The sequence below is a fragment of the Denticeps clupeoides genome, chromosome 1 (assembly GCF_900700375.1).
Source record: "Denticeps clupeoides chromosome 1, fDenClu1.1, whole genome shotgun sequence".
Classification (NCBI taxonomy): domain Eukaryota; kingdom Metazoa; phylum Chordata; class Actinopteri; order Clupeiformes; family Denticipitidae; genus Denticeps; species Denticeps clupeoides.
Genome location: NC_041707.1, coordinates 30,319,549 through 30,335,637, shown reverse-complemented (window position 1 = coordinate 30,335,637; position 16,089 = coordinate 30,319,549). Strand labels below are relative to the sequence as shown.

Below are 16,089 nucleotides of genomic sequence, written 5' to 3'. Positions count from 1 at the left end.
CTATTGAACTCGACAGGATAATTTAACAGCCCTCCTGCTCACCCTTCATCACCCGATCTGGAAGGCCTTCGGGCCTGAAATCATCGTCGTCATTGTTGGTGTGAGGCTGGGGGGTTGCTCCAGCTCGAAGCCGTTTGGCGAGGCTTTGCAGGGCCTCTTGGGCCCTGACAGGTGTCTCAACTGCAGATCTCTGTCTCTTCCCTGAAAGTGGACCCTCTGTTTCCTCCTTTGAAGATGGACTGTTCTTTTTTCCTGTGGATTTGCCGGTCGCAGACCTTCTGCTTGTAGCAGGAGTCTCTTGGCTGGAAAGCTGCTTGACCCTATTCTGCAGTGTCTCATTGAGCTCTTCCAGCTTGTGCACTTTTACCATTAAGCTGCAACACCGGTCCATGCTGTCATCTGCTTCCTTGGATTTCTCTTCCATAGCCTCCTTCAGATCCTTCATCTCAGCCTTGAGCTCTTCAATATTACAATCACATCCAGCTGCTGAGATACAGATGAAGCGCAGCTACATTTTATTTAAGCATAATAAGGCTTAACATTAAGGAATCTAATCAAATCAAAATAGCAAATAGCAAATAGTGTCCACAAACAGAGCATCCTCTTCTAAAACTGGGCAACATGTTGAGTTTTTGAGAAATATTGATATATTGGTTGATAGAAATCAATAAAATGTGACTCTCTTAACCCCATTTTCCAGATAGCAAAAATACCACATGGTGATATGGTTAAACTCTTCTTAATACTTAACATATACATATACAAAACATTCTATTCCTCCGACCCTGCCTGTCTCTCCCCCCCACATGAAGACGGCACAATGCCCCCATACCATCAATCAGTTCCCCCTTCACGGATTTTAAATTTCAGTAACCTGTCAGAGGTCATCCTTGACCTACACAGTTGACAGACTAGTTTAGCAGGCACAAAATCAGAAAGAACTGCTGTTTGTGTTCTCATTATGTACTATTATTATTGTTTGAGGGCACTGAATAAGGGATTGAATTAGTTGGAATTTAGACTACGGAGAAGGAAGTACTTGGATAAAGACTGAACCTTTCAGCAGAAAAGAATGTCGTATGCAGGAAAAGGACATTAGAAATTTTCCCCATTGTTTTTGCACCTAATTCTTTTCCTGTTACATTATTTTAATTAACGTGTCTTTTGTTACAAAGGAAAATAACTTTTTTTTTTATTCTAGAAACATTATTTAATATATATATTTTTAGCCATATGTGCACACTCAGCTATATGTTAATAACAGTGTGTGTGTGAGATATTTGGGACAGATATTTGCCACAGCCATGTAGCCACATAATTGGGTCTGTCAGGAAGACATTTACATTTACATTTACAGCATTTATCAGACGCCCTTATCCAGAGCGACTTACAATCAGTATTACAGGGACAGTCTCCCTGGAGCAACTTAGGGTTAAGTGTCTTGCTCAGGGACACAATGGTAGTAAGTGGGATTCGAACCCGGGTCTTCTGGTTCATAGGCGAGTGTGTTACCCACTAGGCTACTACCACCCTTTTTCCGGCTTTTTCCGGGTTTTCCAAACCCCCGTTGGTGCCACCGACTCGTCCCATACGTCGGATCGTAAGACTCGGCGACAGACCATTTATTATTGTGCTATGAATGGCAAAAAAGAACATGTCTCACGTTAAAGACCGCCACGCGAAGACCGTCAAACGTAAAGAAACAACGGAGTGGTCAGGCCGAAAATATATCACACGATGATATATTTTTTGTTTTGGTAGGTCGTACGGCCCGGCCACAAATCGGGTTAAAACGTGTAAAAAGTACCGTTTGCCATCGTGCCGGGAATGCGTTTTTGGCTCCCTGAGGCTAACCGTTGAAGCTAGCGACCCGAAAATCGAGGCGAGGCCGGAGGCCTCGCCGAGTCTTACGATCCGACGTATGGGACGAGTCGGTGGCACCAACGGGGGTTTGGAAAACCCGGAAAAAGCCGGAAAACCCGGAAAAAGGCAATAAAAGGACACGTCTTACGTCCAAGGCCGCCACGATAAGACCGTGAAACGCACAGAAACAACGGAGTGGTCAGGCCGAAGGCCTGACCACTCCGCACACGATGATATATTTTTTGTTTTGGTAGGTCGCACGGCCCGCCCACAAATCGGGTTCAAAGCGTAAAAAGTACGGTTTACTGTTGCGCAGAGGAAGAGGATTTCAGCTCCCTGTGACCAGCCGTAAAAGCTAGAGACACGGGTGACATATTGGATGTGTTGCTACCGCCAACAGTGGTCAGAAAAACATGGGAAATAGGGAAGGAGGCCAAAAAGGCCATGTCTCGCATTTGTGGCTGCCACGCTAAGGCCGTGAGACGCACAAAAAAAACGGAGTTTTTGGTTGCTTCTTTGGGGATTACAGGAGGGCCACAAATCGCGTCCAAAACATTAAAAGTGTGAAAAAATCTGGTTTCCAAGAATTTGCGATGAAACGCTTCACAGCACACACACGACTCTCATATCAAATCGTGCGGCTTGTCGTTACGCACGGTTTGACGTATGGCTCGGCTCGGCTGGATTTACGGTCCGCGCGCAATTAGCCAAAAAGCGTTTTCGGAACGCGTTTATTATTCTAGCCCAAAATTGGACTTTTTTGGAGTTTGTGTCCAGACGGTTTGACATACAAAGAAGATATTGATGTCGTCTCGTAGATCTCGCCAAGGCCGACGATTTGACGTATGGTTTATCGCCGTCTGACTTACGGCTCATGCACAAATTTGGGAAAACAAAAAAGTGTAAATGCGCGAAAAAAATGTATTATTATTATTTATTATTTCAGCCTTTTTTCGGCAATTAATGCGGGTCGTACCGAAGCACGCACACCCGCGTGCTATATATCAAAAATTAGAACTTTGTTGTGTGAGGTGTGCTATTACTTTTATAAGCGATCGGACTGGGCCTGGCCGAGCTATTAACGCTGAAACAGGGTAATTTCCCATTGGAATGTATTGATCGCTAATTTTAGCATTGGTAGCATTTGTAAAATAAAACTTCTTTGAAGTGATACTGCAGTACCACAGTAAAGAAGCCCCATTTTACAAATTACATGCCCGCGGCTGTGACCAATGCCCGGACAGACCCATCAAAATTTCCCCTGGAATTTTGGCTTCTAGTTATAGAATGTAATTGTGATGTTGTCTTCTCATGTAGCGTCTAAAATTTTGGCTGCAGTTCACTTCATAGGTCTCATTTGATACCAGTAGATGCATGCAAATCCCATCATATTTCAGGAATACAAAGAGATGCCTGTCTAACATGTGAAAGATGCTCACCTGGAATCTGTGTGGCTTTGAGATTGTCAATTTGCTCAGCCTGTTTCAGGTTCTCCTCTGAAAGGATCAGCTTTTCGCTCTCCAGCTGTTTGCAGGACTTCATCCACAGGTTCATCGTGCTGAGGGAACTGTCTTTCTCTTTGGCAAGCTGGTCTGCTCTACTGGTCAAATCAGCCTGAAAAGATCACAGACCGCTCAAACACAGTAAATGTCTCTCACAAGCAATTGAAGCAAAATACCTGGCAATACCTATAAGACAGTATAAGACACGCGTGAGACACGTACTTGAATATTTTGACATGTCTCGTGTTTTCTCTTTAGGGCTGAGAAGGCGTGGTTCAGCTCTTCCAGGTTGGACTTCAGGCTGCCATTTTCAGACAGAAGCTCTTGCTGAAGGAGATATTTCACACTTTGATGAACTATAATAATTGACGCAACGGTTTAGCATGTGTGGGTGTGTTGATATCAAAAGGTCTGGTTCCTGAACTGAGTTGGACTAGTGTGTCTCGTTCCCTCTGTGTCAGTCATGCTGAAGCTACCACAACCTTAATCATTAACAGGGGGGCAGTGAATAAAGCAGCTCAGCTACTGTGGAAAATACAGGGGTAAATGGCTAAAATCACCGATCACCTTTCACCTTTAAGGATTAAGCACAAACTAATTGAATTGAATATTTATTATAGAGTATTTATTATAATCTCAATCATGATGATTTTTTCTGAGGTAACAAAACATCCACAAGATGCATTAAAACATACTTTATAGGTCTGTGCCTGAAGTTGAGTCTCTTGAAGTTGGGCAGAAAGTGTAACTTTGTTTTGTTCCCAAGCCTCCTGCATCATCTTTGCTTCAACCTCCAGTTGATTCTGAAGATTAGTGTTGTTTTCATGAACCACCTTAAGCTAAACAGCACATTGATTAGGAAATTAATACAGAAAAACATACAACATACTTAACAATAAATACACTGTGTGGATACGCACCTTCTCAGTGAGTTCTTCATTCATCCCTTTAGTGGCTTCCAAACGATTTTCCAAATCCTTAACACCGGTCTCCAATGAAGCAATGGTGGACACCAAGCAATCATTCTGCTTAGACTGCATCTGGGCTTTGTCTTCCCATTGTGCTGCAGCTTCTTGCAGCTCTTTCTGCAGCTTCTTCCAATTATCCCCCTCTTCCACACAAGACTGAAGCTGAGTGACTTGAGAGAGCAACTGTTGATTTTCCTCCAAGTGGCTGGAAATCTCTACCTGTTTTACTGCCAAGTCATTCTGAATGTTTAGGATTGCAGACTGCAGTTCGGTTTTCAAATTCTCAGTTTCAACTAACTTTTCACCAAGTTCCTTGTTTTTATCCTCCATGGAGTGAAGGTTACGAGTGACATCTTGCTCTTTCAAAAGTGTGGATTCAAGTTGGTCTCTGCAGCTTTGGAACTCATTCTCAAGGACAGCAATTTTAGCCTGGAGATTGTCTACTATGGCTCTATGGTTAACTTCAGAACCAGCCATTGTTTTTTCAACACTTTCAAGCCTCTCGGAGACCTCATGGATTGATGCCTGTAATTGTTTGGTAAGTTCATTTTTTTGTAGAAGATCTTTCTCAAGGTTCTCCTTTTCTTCTTTCAGACCATTCAATTTCATGTTTGTCTCCATGATTTCCTTCATGAGTTCTTTCTTTTCAGTTTCAATTTCCTCCAGCTCAGCACGGGTTATTTCTGCCTGAAGGATGGCCTCTTCAAGGCCCTGCTCAGACATCTCCTTCTCTTGCTCAAGTTTTTCAATGCTGTCCTGAAGGGAGTCTGTCTTTCTCTGTGCTGCCTTCAGCTGTTCATTCATGTAAGTCTTCTTCCTCTCATCAGCCTCTATACGGACCTTCAGCTTTTCAATGCCTTTTCTCATTTGCACCACTTCTTCCTGGGTAGAGATCAGTCTGGATGCAATTCCACCCTTCTCCAAGAGAGAAGATTCAAGTGACTGTGACAGTTTAAAATTTTCTTCCTGTAGAGACTGGATTTTAGAAACCATTGTCTCAGATTCTCTAAGAACCACATTTTCTTCTCCTTTTAACAAATTAAGTTCTTTCAACAGATTGTCCTTTTCTTCAGTAAGTTTAGCACTGTCCTGCTCCAGGGCCTGGCACTGTTGAATGAGACTCTCTTTTTCATGAATCATTATGTTAGTTTTGTCACTAACCTCATCGAGCTGTCTCTTCCCAAAATGAATGTCCTCCTCAAGCACTTTGATCAACTCTCTGGCATCAGCATGGTCCTTTTCCAGAATCTCTGCCTTTTCTTTCCACTTGATGAGAGACAGGATTTCACTATCTCGCTCTTCTGAACATTGTAGGAGTTCTTGTTTCAGTTGTCCACCTTCAGCCACAGTTGCATTCAGCTGTTGCTCAAGGGAGGCACAGTTTGTCTTTTTTAATTCCAACTCTGATTCTAGCCTCTGTTTTTGTTCCAGTAAGACATCCATATCAGTCTCCATAGACAAAATGTGTTTCTCCAGATTGGCCTTTTCAGATCGAGTCCTCTTGAGTTCACACTCAACCTGGAAAAATTTCTCATCCCACTCGCCTTTTGACACTTCTAAGCTCTCCAGCATCTCAAGCACATCTGCCAGCTGAGACTTGGATGTCTGCAGTTCCAGTTTTAGAGATGCATTCTCATTTGTCAATTCCTCAACCAGATTATTTAACATTTGTTTCTCTTGAATAGCAGCATTTAATTTAGTAGATACAGAAGACTGTTCTTTCTCTAGCTCACTGACCTTCTTCTCCAAGTCCTTGCAAAAAGCTTTCCTCTCTGCCATTTCCGATGACAAGACTTCAAAATTAGACTGCAAAGCTTGAAATTCTTCCTGCTTCATTTGACTCTCCTCACCATGTTCATGAACCAAAGGCTTAGCATCAGAGTCACCTGATGGTGGTTCAGCAGAGGTCAACCCACTGGAAATATTCAATGAGGATTCATTCTTCAATTTGCTATGATCATTTTCACCTGGTACTGAGGGATCTTCAGTTGCCTATAAAATGTCAACATTTGTAATTAATCACTATTTTTCAAAAGCTACATTATATTAGCATAATACAAATGTAATACAAAACAACATCTCAGTGTATGCACAAATGCATTAGATTACTCAACAAATACACAAAGTGCAATTTTTAGATGCTGCTTTTCCTATGTAAATGCCAGCAATGTATGCCTAGGTCTTTTGTATATTTCTTATTGTATTTAGTTTTTTGTTACTTGTACCTAACACAACTTGAGCGTTTGTGGTTACTTCTGTTTTTTATTGAATGCTTCAAATTGATTATTATTGGGAAAAAAAACAATTCCTCATACTTGCATATTTTGATGGTACCCAATGAGTTAATGCTATAAGCTTGATTTATGTCATATTGCAGTTTCCTTAAATTAGAGGGTTATTATAGGCTATTAGAGGGTTGCATGATTTATTAGATAACAGTCTGAGTGTTGGCATTAATGAAGGAAGTAATTGTTGATTCGCAGGCTACTACGTGTGGCTTACCTGTGACAGACTCTCCAGGTCATCTACCAGCAAGGAACGAGAAGCAAGGTCGAGCTGCTCCATCTGTAATCTTGCCACCTCCAGCTGGGAGGACATCATCTCCACGTGCTGCCTTTCATCAACAAGTTTCGCTTCTAGATCATTTTTTACAGCGTCCATTTTCTGCTGCAAATCCTGTAACTCTGCGGCATGTTGTACTTTAAGTTGCTTTACTTGTGACTCCCTTTGATCATCGAGAGTTCGTACGGCTTCCTCAAAAGCTTCAGACAGCTGTTCCAGTTCTATGGACTTCTGTTGCAGTTGCTGTTCAATTGACAAAACATCTAAATTGACCTGCAAGGATGCTTCAGCCGTGGTTAGGGCAGATTGTGAATTTGAATCCTCCTCCTCCTCAGGGAGAGTTGAGGAAATTGGATCCATCGCTGCAGTCGCTGTGGGTTCCATCACAAAGGTGTCATCGTCCTTTTTGATATGAAGTTGTTCGAACAGAGACTGTTGGCCTGAGACTTGGGAAAGCAAATTGTCATTCTGGTCTTTTAATGAAACAAGCTCATCCTGGAGGTCTTTGATTTGCTGACAGAGGACAGCCTGTTTTCCACCAAGTCCTGCATTTTCTGCTGTGATTAACTCACACTGTTGTGTTGCTTTCTCTGTAGCATCCTTAAGAGTCTCAGATTCATTTGTAAGGTTTTGTGCAACTTCTTTCAGGCTGTCATTTTGTTTTTTTAACAAATCAATGTTCTCAAGTGCCTTTTGATGTTCCTGTTTGAGCTCTTGCAATTCAGAATCCAACCCATTCTTCTGATCTGTGAGGTTATTATGCATTGCCTCAATATTGACACGTCTACAAACCTCTGTTTCCAAACTTAGTTTCAGGTTCTCAGCTGTAGCTTGAAGAGATTCCAATTGCGAACCTAATGAATAATTGTGCTGCTTATGCGCATCTTCTAAGCATGCAGTCAACTGTGAAATCTCTGTGGTTTTCAAAGAGAGCTGCTCTTGGGCATCATTCAGTTCAATTTCTACAGTAGACTTGTGCAACTCACTCTTGTTTAACTTTTCCTCCAGAAGGCTTATGGTACCTTTAAGTTCCACAATCTGTGAATCAAACGAGTTCATGCAGGCTTCGTTGTCTTCAAGATCCATTTGGAGCATCTCCAGCTGAACCTTAATTTTGTTCATGTTAATGTTTTTTTCTTTCAGGTTGTTCGACACTCGGTCCAGCTCCAGTTCCTTTTCAGACAGCTTATCTTTAAGTCTTTGGGTCTCATGTTCTTTGTTTTCTTCACGGCTCTTGTGAGCCACAAGAACAGTTTTCAGTGCCTCTAACTCTTGTTCTAAAGACAGAGTAGTGTTCCTGTTATTTTCCAGGTTCTGGCATACCATAGTGTAGGAATCATTAAGTTCAATGAACTTCTTGTTACACGTGTCAAGCTCTTCTCTCAACTTGAAGAGTTTCTCTTGGGCCTCTGTGGTTTCACAACCCTTACTCTCAACCTGAGCCTGAAGTACTTTAATCTGCTCTTCAAAGCATTTTTGTTTTTGAGCCTGGAACTCACTTTCAACACAATGATTTTTGGACATAGAAGTTATTTGTGATGAAAGTTCTTTGATCTGTGAATCATGATGCTTTTGGAGATCCTGAGACTTGCTCTTTAACTCTGCACACAACTTGGTAGAAGTGTCAAGCTCACTTTGCACTGTGGCTGACCTCTCAGCAGCATTCCTTTTCTCAGCCAGCTCATCTGATAGAGCTGACAACTTCTTATTAATTTCATTTTTCTCTTCAGAGAGAGCATCATAGAGTTCTCGAAGGCTCTGGTATTTTTCAGATATTTTATTCTTCTCCTGTTCAGTTTCTTTAAGTTTCTCTGACTGTACTGAGTATTTGTTCTTGAAGTCTGAGTTTTTTATGGTCTCTTCATTAATCCGACCCTCAAGTTCTTCTGTTCTCATCTTCTGTGTCTGTAATTCAGCAGATGTTTGCGCAAACACATCCTGCAATTTATCTAAAGCTAATTTTCTTTGCTCTGCAGCTACAGCAAAATCACTACATTGAACTTGAAGAGATGACCATGACCTAGCCTCTTCAGAGAGAGAACTGATCTCATTCATTAGATTTTTTTCTCTGCAATCTGCTTCAGCAATCTTCTTCAAGAGATCCTCATTTACTTTGAGAAGATCGTTGAGTTTTTCTTGCAACTCTGAACTTAATTCCTTTTGAAATTTTAGAGCCATTTCAAGAGGAGATATGTGATTTTTCAACAAAAGAATCTCCTGTTCAAATATGATTGCATTCAACTTTGCTTGCTCTGCCTCATCAGCCTTATGAGATAACTTTTCATCAGACTCCTTCATCAGAACATTTTTCTGTTCCATTAGTGTAACAATCTGTTCCTCCTGGAGGGCCATGGACTCCTTAAGGTGCAAAATTTCATTTTTGTTCAGGTCAATTATGGCATCCTTAGACTTGACCAAGTCACAGGCACTTTCATACTGTGCCAGATGTTCACAACGAGAGTGCTCCATTTTTTCAATCTTGCTGACTTCCTGTTGGAGTCTCACCTCCAGTTCTTTCATGTGTTCCTGTAGAGCAGTGATCTGAACCATTGCATTTTCTTTGTCTTTAATGTATTTCTGATTCACCTCATTATATTTTTGCTGCATTTCCTCATACATTCGATTTTGTTCTTCCAACTCTGAGCATTTGTTGAGAAGCTCACCTTTGAGAAAATCGATCTGAGACAATTTTTCTGTTTCCTGCTCCTGAAGTCTCTCTTGAAGATCTGCATGCGCTTTGGTCAAATCTTCTGTGTTTTTTTCCAACTCACCTATTTTGTTAAGCATTGTCTCACGGTCATTCTCTGCATTCTGGATCAGATGCTTCTTATGATCTTTCCACTGAAGGATGCTTTCGTATTCCTTCTTCATATGTTCAATTTCATTTTGCTTTGAATTTTGGGTCATGTGAAGATCACGGTTTTGTTGCTCTAACTCCGAAATCTTACTGGACAGTTGTTCCACTTGGATTTTCTGCTTCTCATGAAATTTCATTTCCTTTTCTTCAAGAGCCTCAATAGTTTTCTTGAGGTTAGTAATTTCCAGAACATCTGATCTGCTTTGATTTTCTAATTTGACTTGAAGGGACTTTAGCTGTTCACTCTGAGTTTCAGTTTTTGCTGTGCAGAAAGGTAAAAGATCATTTACTTATTTAAATTACTTTATACATTCTGAGCAAAACGTACAATTTAAATAAGAAAGTCATTTATAAAAGACAAATAAAACAATTAAAGAATAATGCAGAATATTGAAAAACGTTACAATTTGGGCACATTTAGCAAGTCATTAATTACTTCTATCGGTCAGGTGCTCTTCAGGCGCACTTGCCACTCTTGGTTTGCTACCAGCTTGAAACATTTTCCTTTCTTTCTACCTGTGCACTACTACCTTCCAATAGAGAGCACAAATACAGACATCCCAACTAGCAAAGAGAGAGGAAGACGAGGAGGGGAGCGGCCTATAGAAGTCATTTTTGCACTCGCATCAACCTCATCAACTGAGTCTTGCGTGACTGAACCAAAAAACAAAAACAAAAAGAAATTTCTGCTCATTTTTACATCCAATCACCGAGAAACTCCATGCTTGGAAACCATGACGGTCGGCGGAGTTACTTTTTTAGGGGAGGGGTGCATGAGAAACGAGAGGCAACCTTTCCCCTTATGACAACATCAGAGGAGATATTCCAGATCTGAACCTCTGAGCTGCCGCTCTCTGAACAGCAAAGCAGAATGGCCAAAGCACTCTTTATACATATCGCCATTTTTAGCCACCATAGCAGGACCATAGACAGGCTAGGGATACTTGTAGGGATACTCGTATTAATGTTAAATAATCGCACAAATTGAAAGTCATGATAGGGGACCTTTAATAAATTGTGAAACCCCGAACAGGAGCACCTGAACTGACATGGCAACTATATGTAAAGTTTTATTAACTTTGTTAAGTTGACAGCAATGCCAGCATACCTTTCAAGTCCTCCACCACGTTACGGCTGTGCCTGAGATTTTCTTCAGTACCTTTTGCCTCTTGTTCAAGCTGAACCAGTCTCCTAGACCCTTGCTGCAGCTGACTGCTGAGGGTATTGTTCTCTCTCTTAATTTCCTGTAATGGAGCCTTGAGTTAATCTTGTGCAATACATAAGGTGAATAAAGCTACACAAAAGAATGCAAAAAAAAAACAACAGCTCCAAAATAGCCACTGACCACCTCAGTAAACTATAAATTTATTCAGAAAATGTCTCTGGTAATGAATAGGGATCATGTGGGATGGGTGACATTACAGTAACTGAGCTTTGGATATTGTTCTTTCATTTATAATAAATAGCTTATTCTCATTTTCAAATGATTAGAAATATAATTTGCTGCTGAATATCATCTAAATATAATCAAGATATTTATATTAACATCATGTCCAATATAAGAAATATATTTAGAAATTTTTGTAGCAGGAGAAAGCGAACTATGTTTTTAATTATTTTTTATTTTAAGACAACCTCTTTTTGCCTTCATATCGGCTTTGTTCAATATTATTATCATCACAAGATGCTCATTAACATGGATGATAAGAAAGTGTTCAGCATAAACCTTCACGACTGCTGGAAACCATTCGTGTTGTCTAACATAAGTTAAGGTGGTGGAGAGAAGCAGAGATCTGAAATGCTGCCATCATAGCAAAAGCTCCCTTCTTTGGAGAGACTCAAATGTTCAACTTGTTGGCTTCTTTGTTGATTACATAAATGTGTTATTTCATAGTTCTGTGTCATCTACAATGTAAAAAATGCAAAACCCATAAATAAATAGGTGTGTTCAAAAGTTTGACTGGTAACATCTCATATAATAAAAGCAACTTACATCACAGTTTTTGTTCAGCTCCATCTCTTTTGCTTGACTGGCTTGTAACCCTTGCTCTGATCTCAAGAGTTTCTGTTTCTGCTCCTCCAAATCCTTTTCCAAATGATTCTTCAGAACAGTTATCTAGGTAGTGGAAATAAAATTCACATGAATTTAACATAGAATCATAAAGCCTCAACAGAACTTCCTACAATTGAGTACAGCCCTCAGGATGATTCTAAAACCATTACAGACGAGTTTGCCTGTAAATTAAATCCTGTTCACATTTGATGAAATTATTGTAATTTAAGATACATACGTGTTAGACAGTACATAGTGAAACAGAACGACGTTTCACAGGAACCAGGTACTACATGTAACATTTATAACCCATTTATCTGAGATTTTGTTTGAGAGGAAAAACAAGTTGTTTAACAGGTGTTTAAGGCTTTAGTGATACTTGGTGATAACGCACCTTTTCAACTTCAGATTGTAACATGTTGCAATCTTTTTTCCCCTGCTGTATCTCTTGACTCGTCTTTGTCTTCATTTGGCTGAACTGCTGTTCAAGTGCTTGATGTGAGTTTTGAAGATGAGCAAGTTCCTGTGGAGGAGAAGGTTGAGACAGTATTTACCAAGAAACCCACTCCAACATTACCTGGCAAATTTCTTAACAAACCTTCTGACTGTCCTTTTCCTGATCTTTAAGCTTCTGTTCAAGAACCAGTCGAGTACTATCGGCATTGTGTCGTTGACAATTCATCTCCTCTGTCACTTGCTTCAGCTTCTGCTCAACCGACGAACACTATTAAAGACAAGAGGAAAAATGTATAGAAATGAATGAATCGTGACAGTAGTGAGAATTTCACAAGCAGTAACAACATTTACTACCTTAGATAAAGCCTGTTGGTGCTGAGATGACACATTACTAAATTCATCCCTCATTTTCCCCAGTTCCTTTTCTTTGTCTGCCAGATCTTTCTTGGTTTTTTCAAGCTGGTTTTGGATTTCACTGAATCTGTTAATCTGGTTTTTCATGCTTTTATCCTGGCTTTGAAGACTGAACTCCAGTTCTGTCACCTTAGCCTTCAAATCTGAAATAAGAGAAAGTGAAAAGTTATTAAAAAAATAATAATAATAATCTGGGACTGCTGAAGCATTGACATAACGTGCAAACCTTGATTCAAGTTTCTCAGCTGCTCAGCTTGCTGCACAGTGAATGCATCACTATGTGACATGAGTGCGCTTTGATGGTTTTGCTTCAGTGGTGTTTCTGCTGTATTCCACATCAGACCTGACCCTCTTTGACTCTGTTTGGATGGGGTCTCCATGACACTGCCTGTCTGACGGCCCTGAGCTTGCTCCTGTTGCCATGGGAATATGGAAGAACAGGCCTGCTGCCGGGCTATGTCCTTGTAGCTCACAGAGGACTGGTTCAATACCTTCAAAGAAATTAACACCAGTTGTTATATTGGGTGCAATTACAAATCCATCACCACAACATAAAACATATTTATGCGATTACCTTTACTTGCAAGACTTTCAGCTCTGTTTCCAGTCGCTTCCTTTCTTCAAATTCGCGGCTGTACTTTTCCTGAAGCTCCTCAAGTCTTAAGTCTTAAATCAATTTCATTGTAAATATATATCATGATACAGTGCGCATTGTCAGACCTAACATATTGTTCTGTGAATCTGATAGAAAAAATATATTTTAAATAATTGGTAGGAAGGTGCCATTGTCAAATCAAAGATCTAAATAAATGAGAGAAACCATTTAGTCACCCAATGAACCCCAAAGTGAATAGGATAAAAAGAATGGTTGGTATTAGTTTTTTGTTTCAGTACAAAATAATCACTTCAGATTTACATGATGTTGGCTCAGTGCACCCTGGAATCTAATGGCAGTTAGTGTACATTGAAATTATACCCTTTTTAAATTATTTAGATTAGTTTTAAAATATTTTACAGATTAGAATGACAACAGCGTGTTGCATATTACTTTTGTATGTACAAAGACATGTATTACAATACCATGTTGCCTGTAGCTTGGAGTAGGAGGGGCAGCGGTGGTCTTCTGTGGAGTAACATAGGGTTGTAAATCCGCCACACTGGGGTTCTGGGACCTTTCAAGTTCACTTTTATACCTGAAGACCACAAATTACATTGACACAGCCATGCATCATAAGCAAAATTTGAACTAACCGCAGCCTATGATCATTTAAACACCTTGTCAGTAAAATTTAACACAAGACATTGTGCATTGCACTTACTTTTTGACCTCTTGCTCAAGCCTCTCTATTTGCTTTTTGCTGGAGTTGAGTTGACCTTCCAGGTAATTGACCTGCTGCTCCTTCACCTGAAAATCATGTGTCACCTTCACTCTGGCCTTCTCCAGGTTTTCACACGACTCCACCAAGGACTGGTTTTCCCTCTTGAGCACAGCGGATTCGTTTTTCTCAGAGTCCATCTTTTGCTTCTGCTTTTGAAGTGCAGCTTCCAGAGAGTCCAGCTGGAACTGTTTCTGCTGTCGCTCCTTCTTCAGCTTGTCCAGTTGGCTCTCGATCTCCTGGATCTTTTGAAGAGCCCTTCCAGGGAGCCCGTCCTTCCACTCTTCAACGGCCCAACTCATTTTGGATCAGATTGTCTTCTTGTATGTTAAACTAACATGATCTATGGATGAAATAACACGAACGTTTAAATGCAACGATCTGTTGATAATAATAATCTACTAATCTTCTCTAGTTAGATTAATGTAGACAAATAATAGCCGAAAACGTAGAAAGTCATGTACATTAAATTTGAAACATCTAAGATTTTACAAAAACTACGTGTATCACTGCACCTAAACAACAACTATACTACGTTATAATAATTACGTTTGTAAAGACACCCCGTCTTGCCGCTGACAGCCTCCTAGATGCCCAAAAACACACACAATGAATTCAAACACGGTCCCACGTTTGTCGCAACCAACCAACCAGTCCGATCATTGGTGAGCCACAGGAAGCCTCTACCCCATTGGATGTCAACGCATACTTCCGGGAAAACGTGAATTTGATTGGCTAAGAAAATTTGAACGTCTTCTCGCCCACTTCCCGCCCTGCGTTGTCACGGAAACGCCTCTGTAAAAGCGCGTTTCCAGCGTGTTAATTTATTTCAGGATTTATTAATGCTTTTGGTCGGTGGCGTTGTTGTTTTTGTATTCCTTTTAGGTATTCCTCTCACATGAATCACTTTTAATCTGACATTATCAATTTCAAATTTTGTAGATATGACCGAAATTAAATGCATTGTAAACACGTCCGTAAACCACATCCTGCTTGAATTATTCTACTAATCGTTAATATTGTGTAAGGTTGAAGTGGCTCCAACACCACTATATTGATTGCTGGTATTTATTCTTGCATAGTAAAACACGCAACCATTCCGGTTTAAATGGTCTGATTCATGTAACGTACGTCCCCAGACTGTTTTCCAAGTGTCGCCGCTAGATGTACTGTTCTTTGGAAATACGGTGTTGTTCTGGATTTAAAGGGGCACTGTTGCACAGAGATGGGGAAGAAATTACCTCTGCGTATTTATCTCCATAGTGGTTACTGTGGTACTGTGGCTGATGTGGTAATTCGTCCCACTCGGCAGGGTGGATGGCGGCACAGCAGGTCCGGTGGTCTGCATGCTGGAACCAGCCTCTTCATTAACTGACCACTGTGACGTTTTTGTGGCCAGTGTGGTTTATAAGGTGGAGCAAGGTGGGGTACCGGTGCGTGCGATTAATGTGAACAAGGGGACTCGCCTGTTATGTGAGGGGATGACTGTGGGCACAGTGGTGACTGACATTGAAGTGTGGCATGGTGCAGAAAATTATATGAATACTGAGTATCATTCTGGCCCACGCAATTTGTGCCTTGTTAGACCGCCATGCTGTAGCATTTAGTACGGGGGACATATCTGGGATGAATGCGTCTCACATTGCACCAAATTATTATGGGGAGTGCAAGGATAATGAAACCATCTAAATGTAACCTGTTCTCCACTGAAGTGCGATATCTGGGTCATGTAATATCAGAGGATGGGGTTAGGACAGATCCCGCCAAGGTGATAGCTCTGCGTGAGTTCCTTTGTGGGGTCGGCCTCTTACTACAGCCGGTTTATAAAAGGGTTTCACAGAAGTTGCACCAGCTGACAGAGAAAGGGAGGAAGTTTTCTTGGGGGCCTGATTGTGATTTTTTTTTTTATTAAAAGCTTACCTCATTGATGCTCTTGTTCTAGCATATCAAGATCCCATCAATCAGTTCATACTCTATACAGATAGGAGTAATGTGGGCATCACTCCCATCTGAGGCCCCCAGGGAGTCACTGGGGGGC

The 16,089-nt window shown here is 40.8% G+C and overlaps 1 protein-coding gene across 1 annotated transcript; it reads right to left on the bottom strand.

The window, feature by feature from the left end:
* Positions 1 to 22: 22 nt before the first annotated feature.
* Positions 23 to 14,353, bottom strand: LOC114783910 (centromere protein F-like). The gene is made up of 14 exons (XM_028969475.1): positions 13,995 to 14,353; positions 13,756 to 13,868; positions 13,250 to 13,341; positions 12,902 to 13,166; positions 12,616 to 12,818; positions 12,404 to 12,529; positions 11,746 to 11,868; positions 10,861 to 10,996; positions 6,836 to 10,014; positions 4,286 to 6,325; positions 4,061 to 4,204; positions 3,588 to 3,692; positions 3,303 to 3,477; positions 23 to 486 (listed from the first exon to the last, which is right to left on the bottom strand). The coding sequence occupies exons 1-14, from the start codon at positions 14,351 to 14,353 to the stop codon at positions 23 to 25; spliced, it is 7,524 nt and encodes a 2,507-aa protein (XP_028825308.1).
* Between the last annotated feature and the right edge of the window lie 1,736 nt (positions 14,354 to 16,089).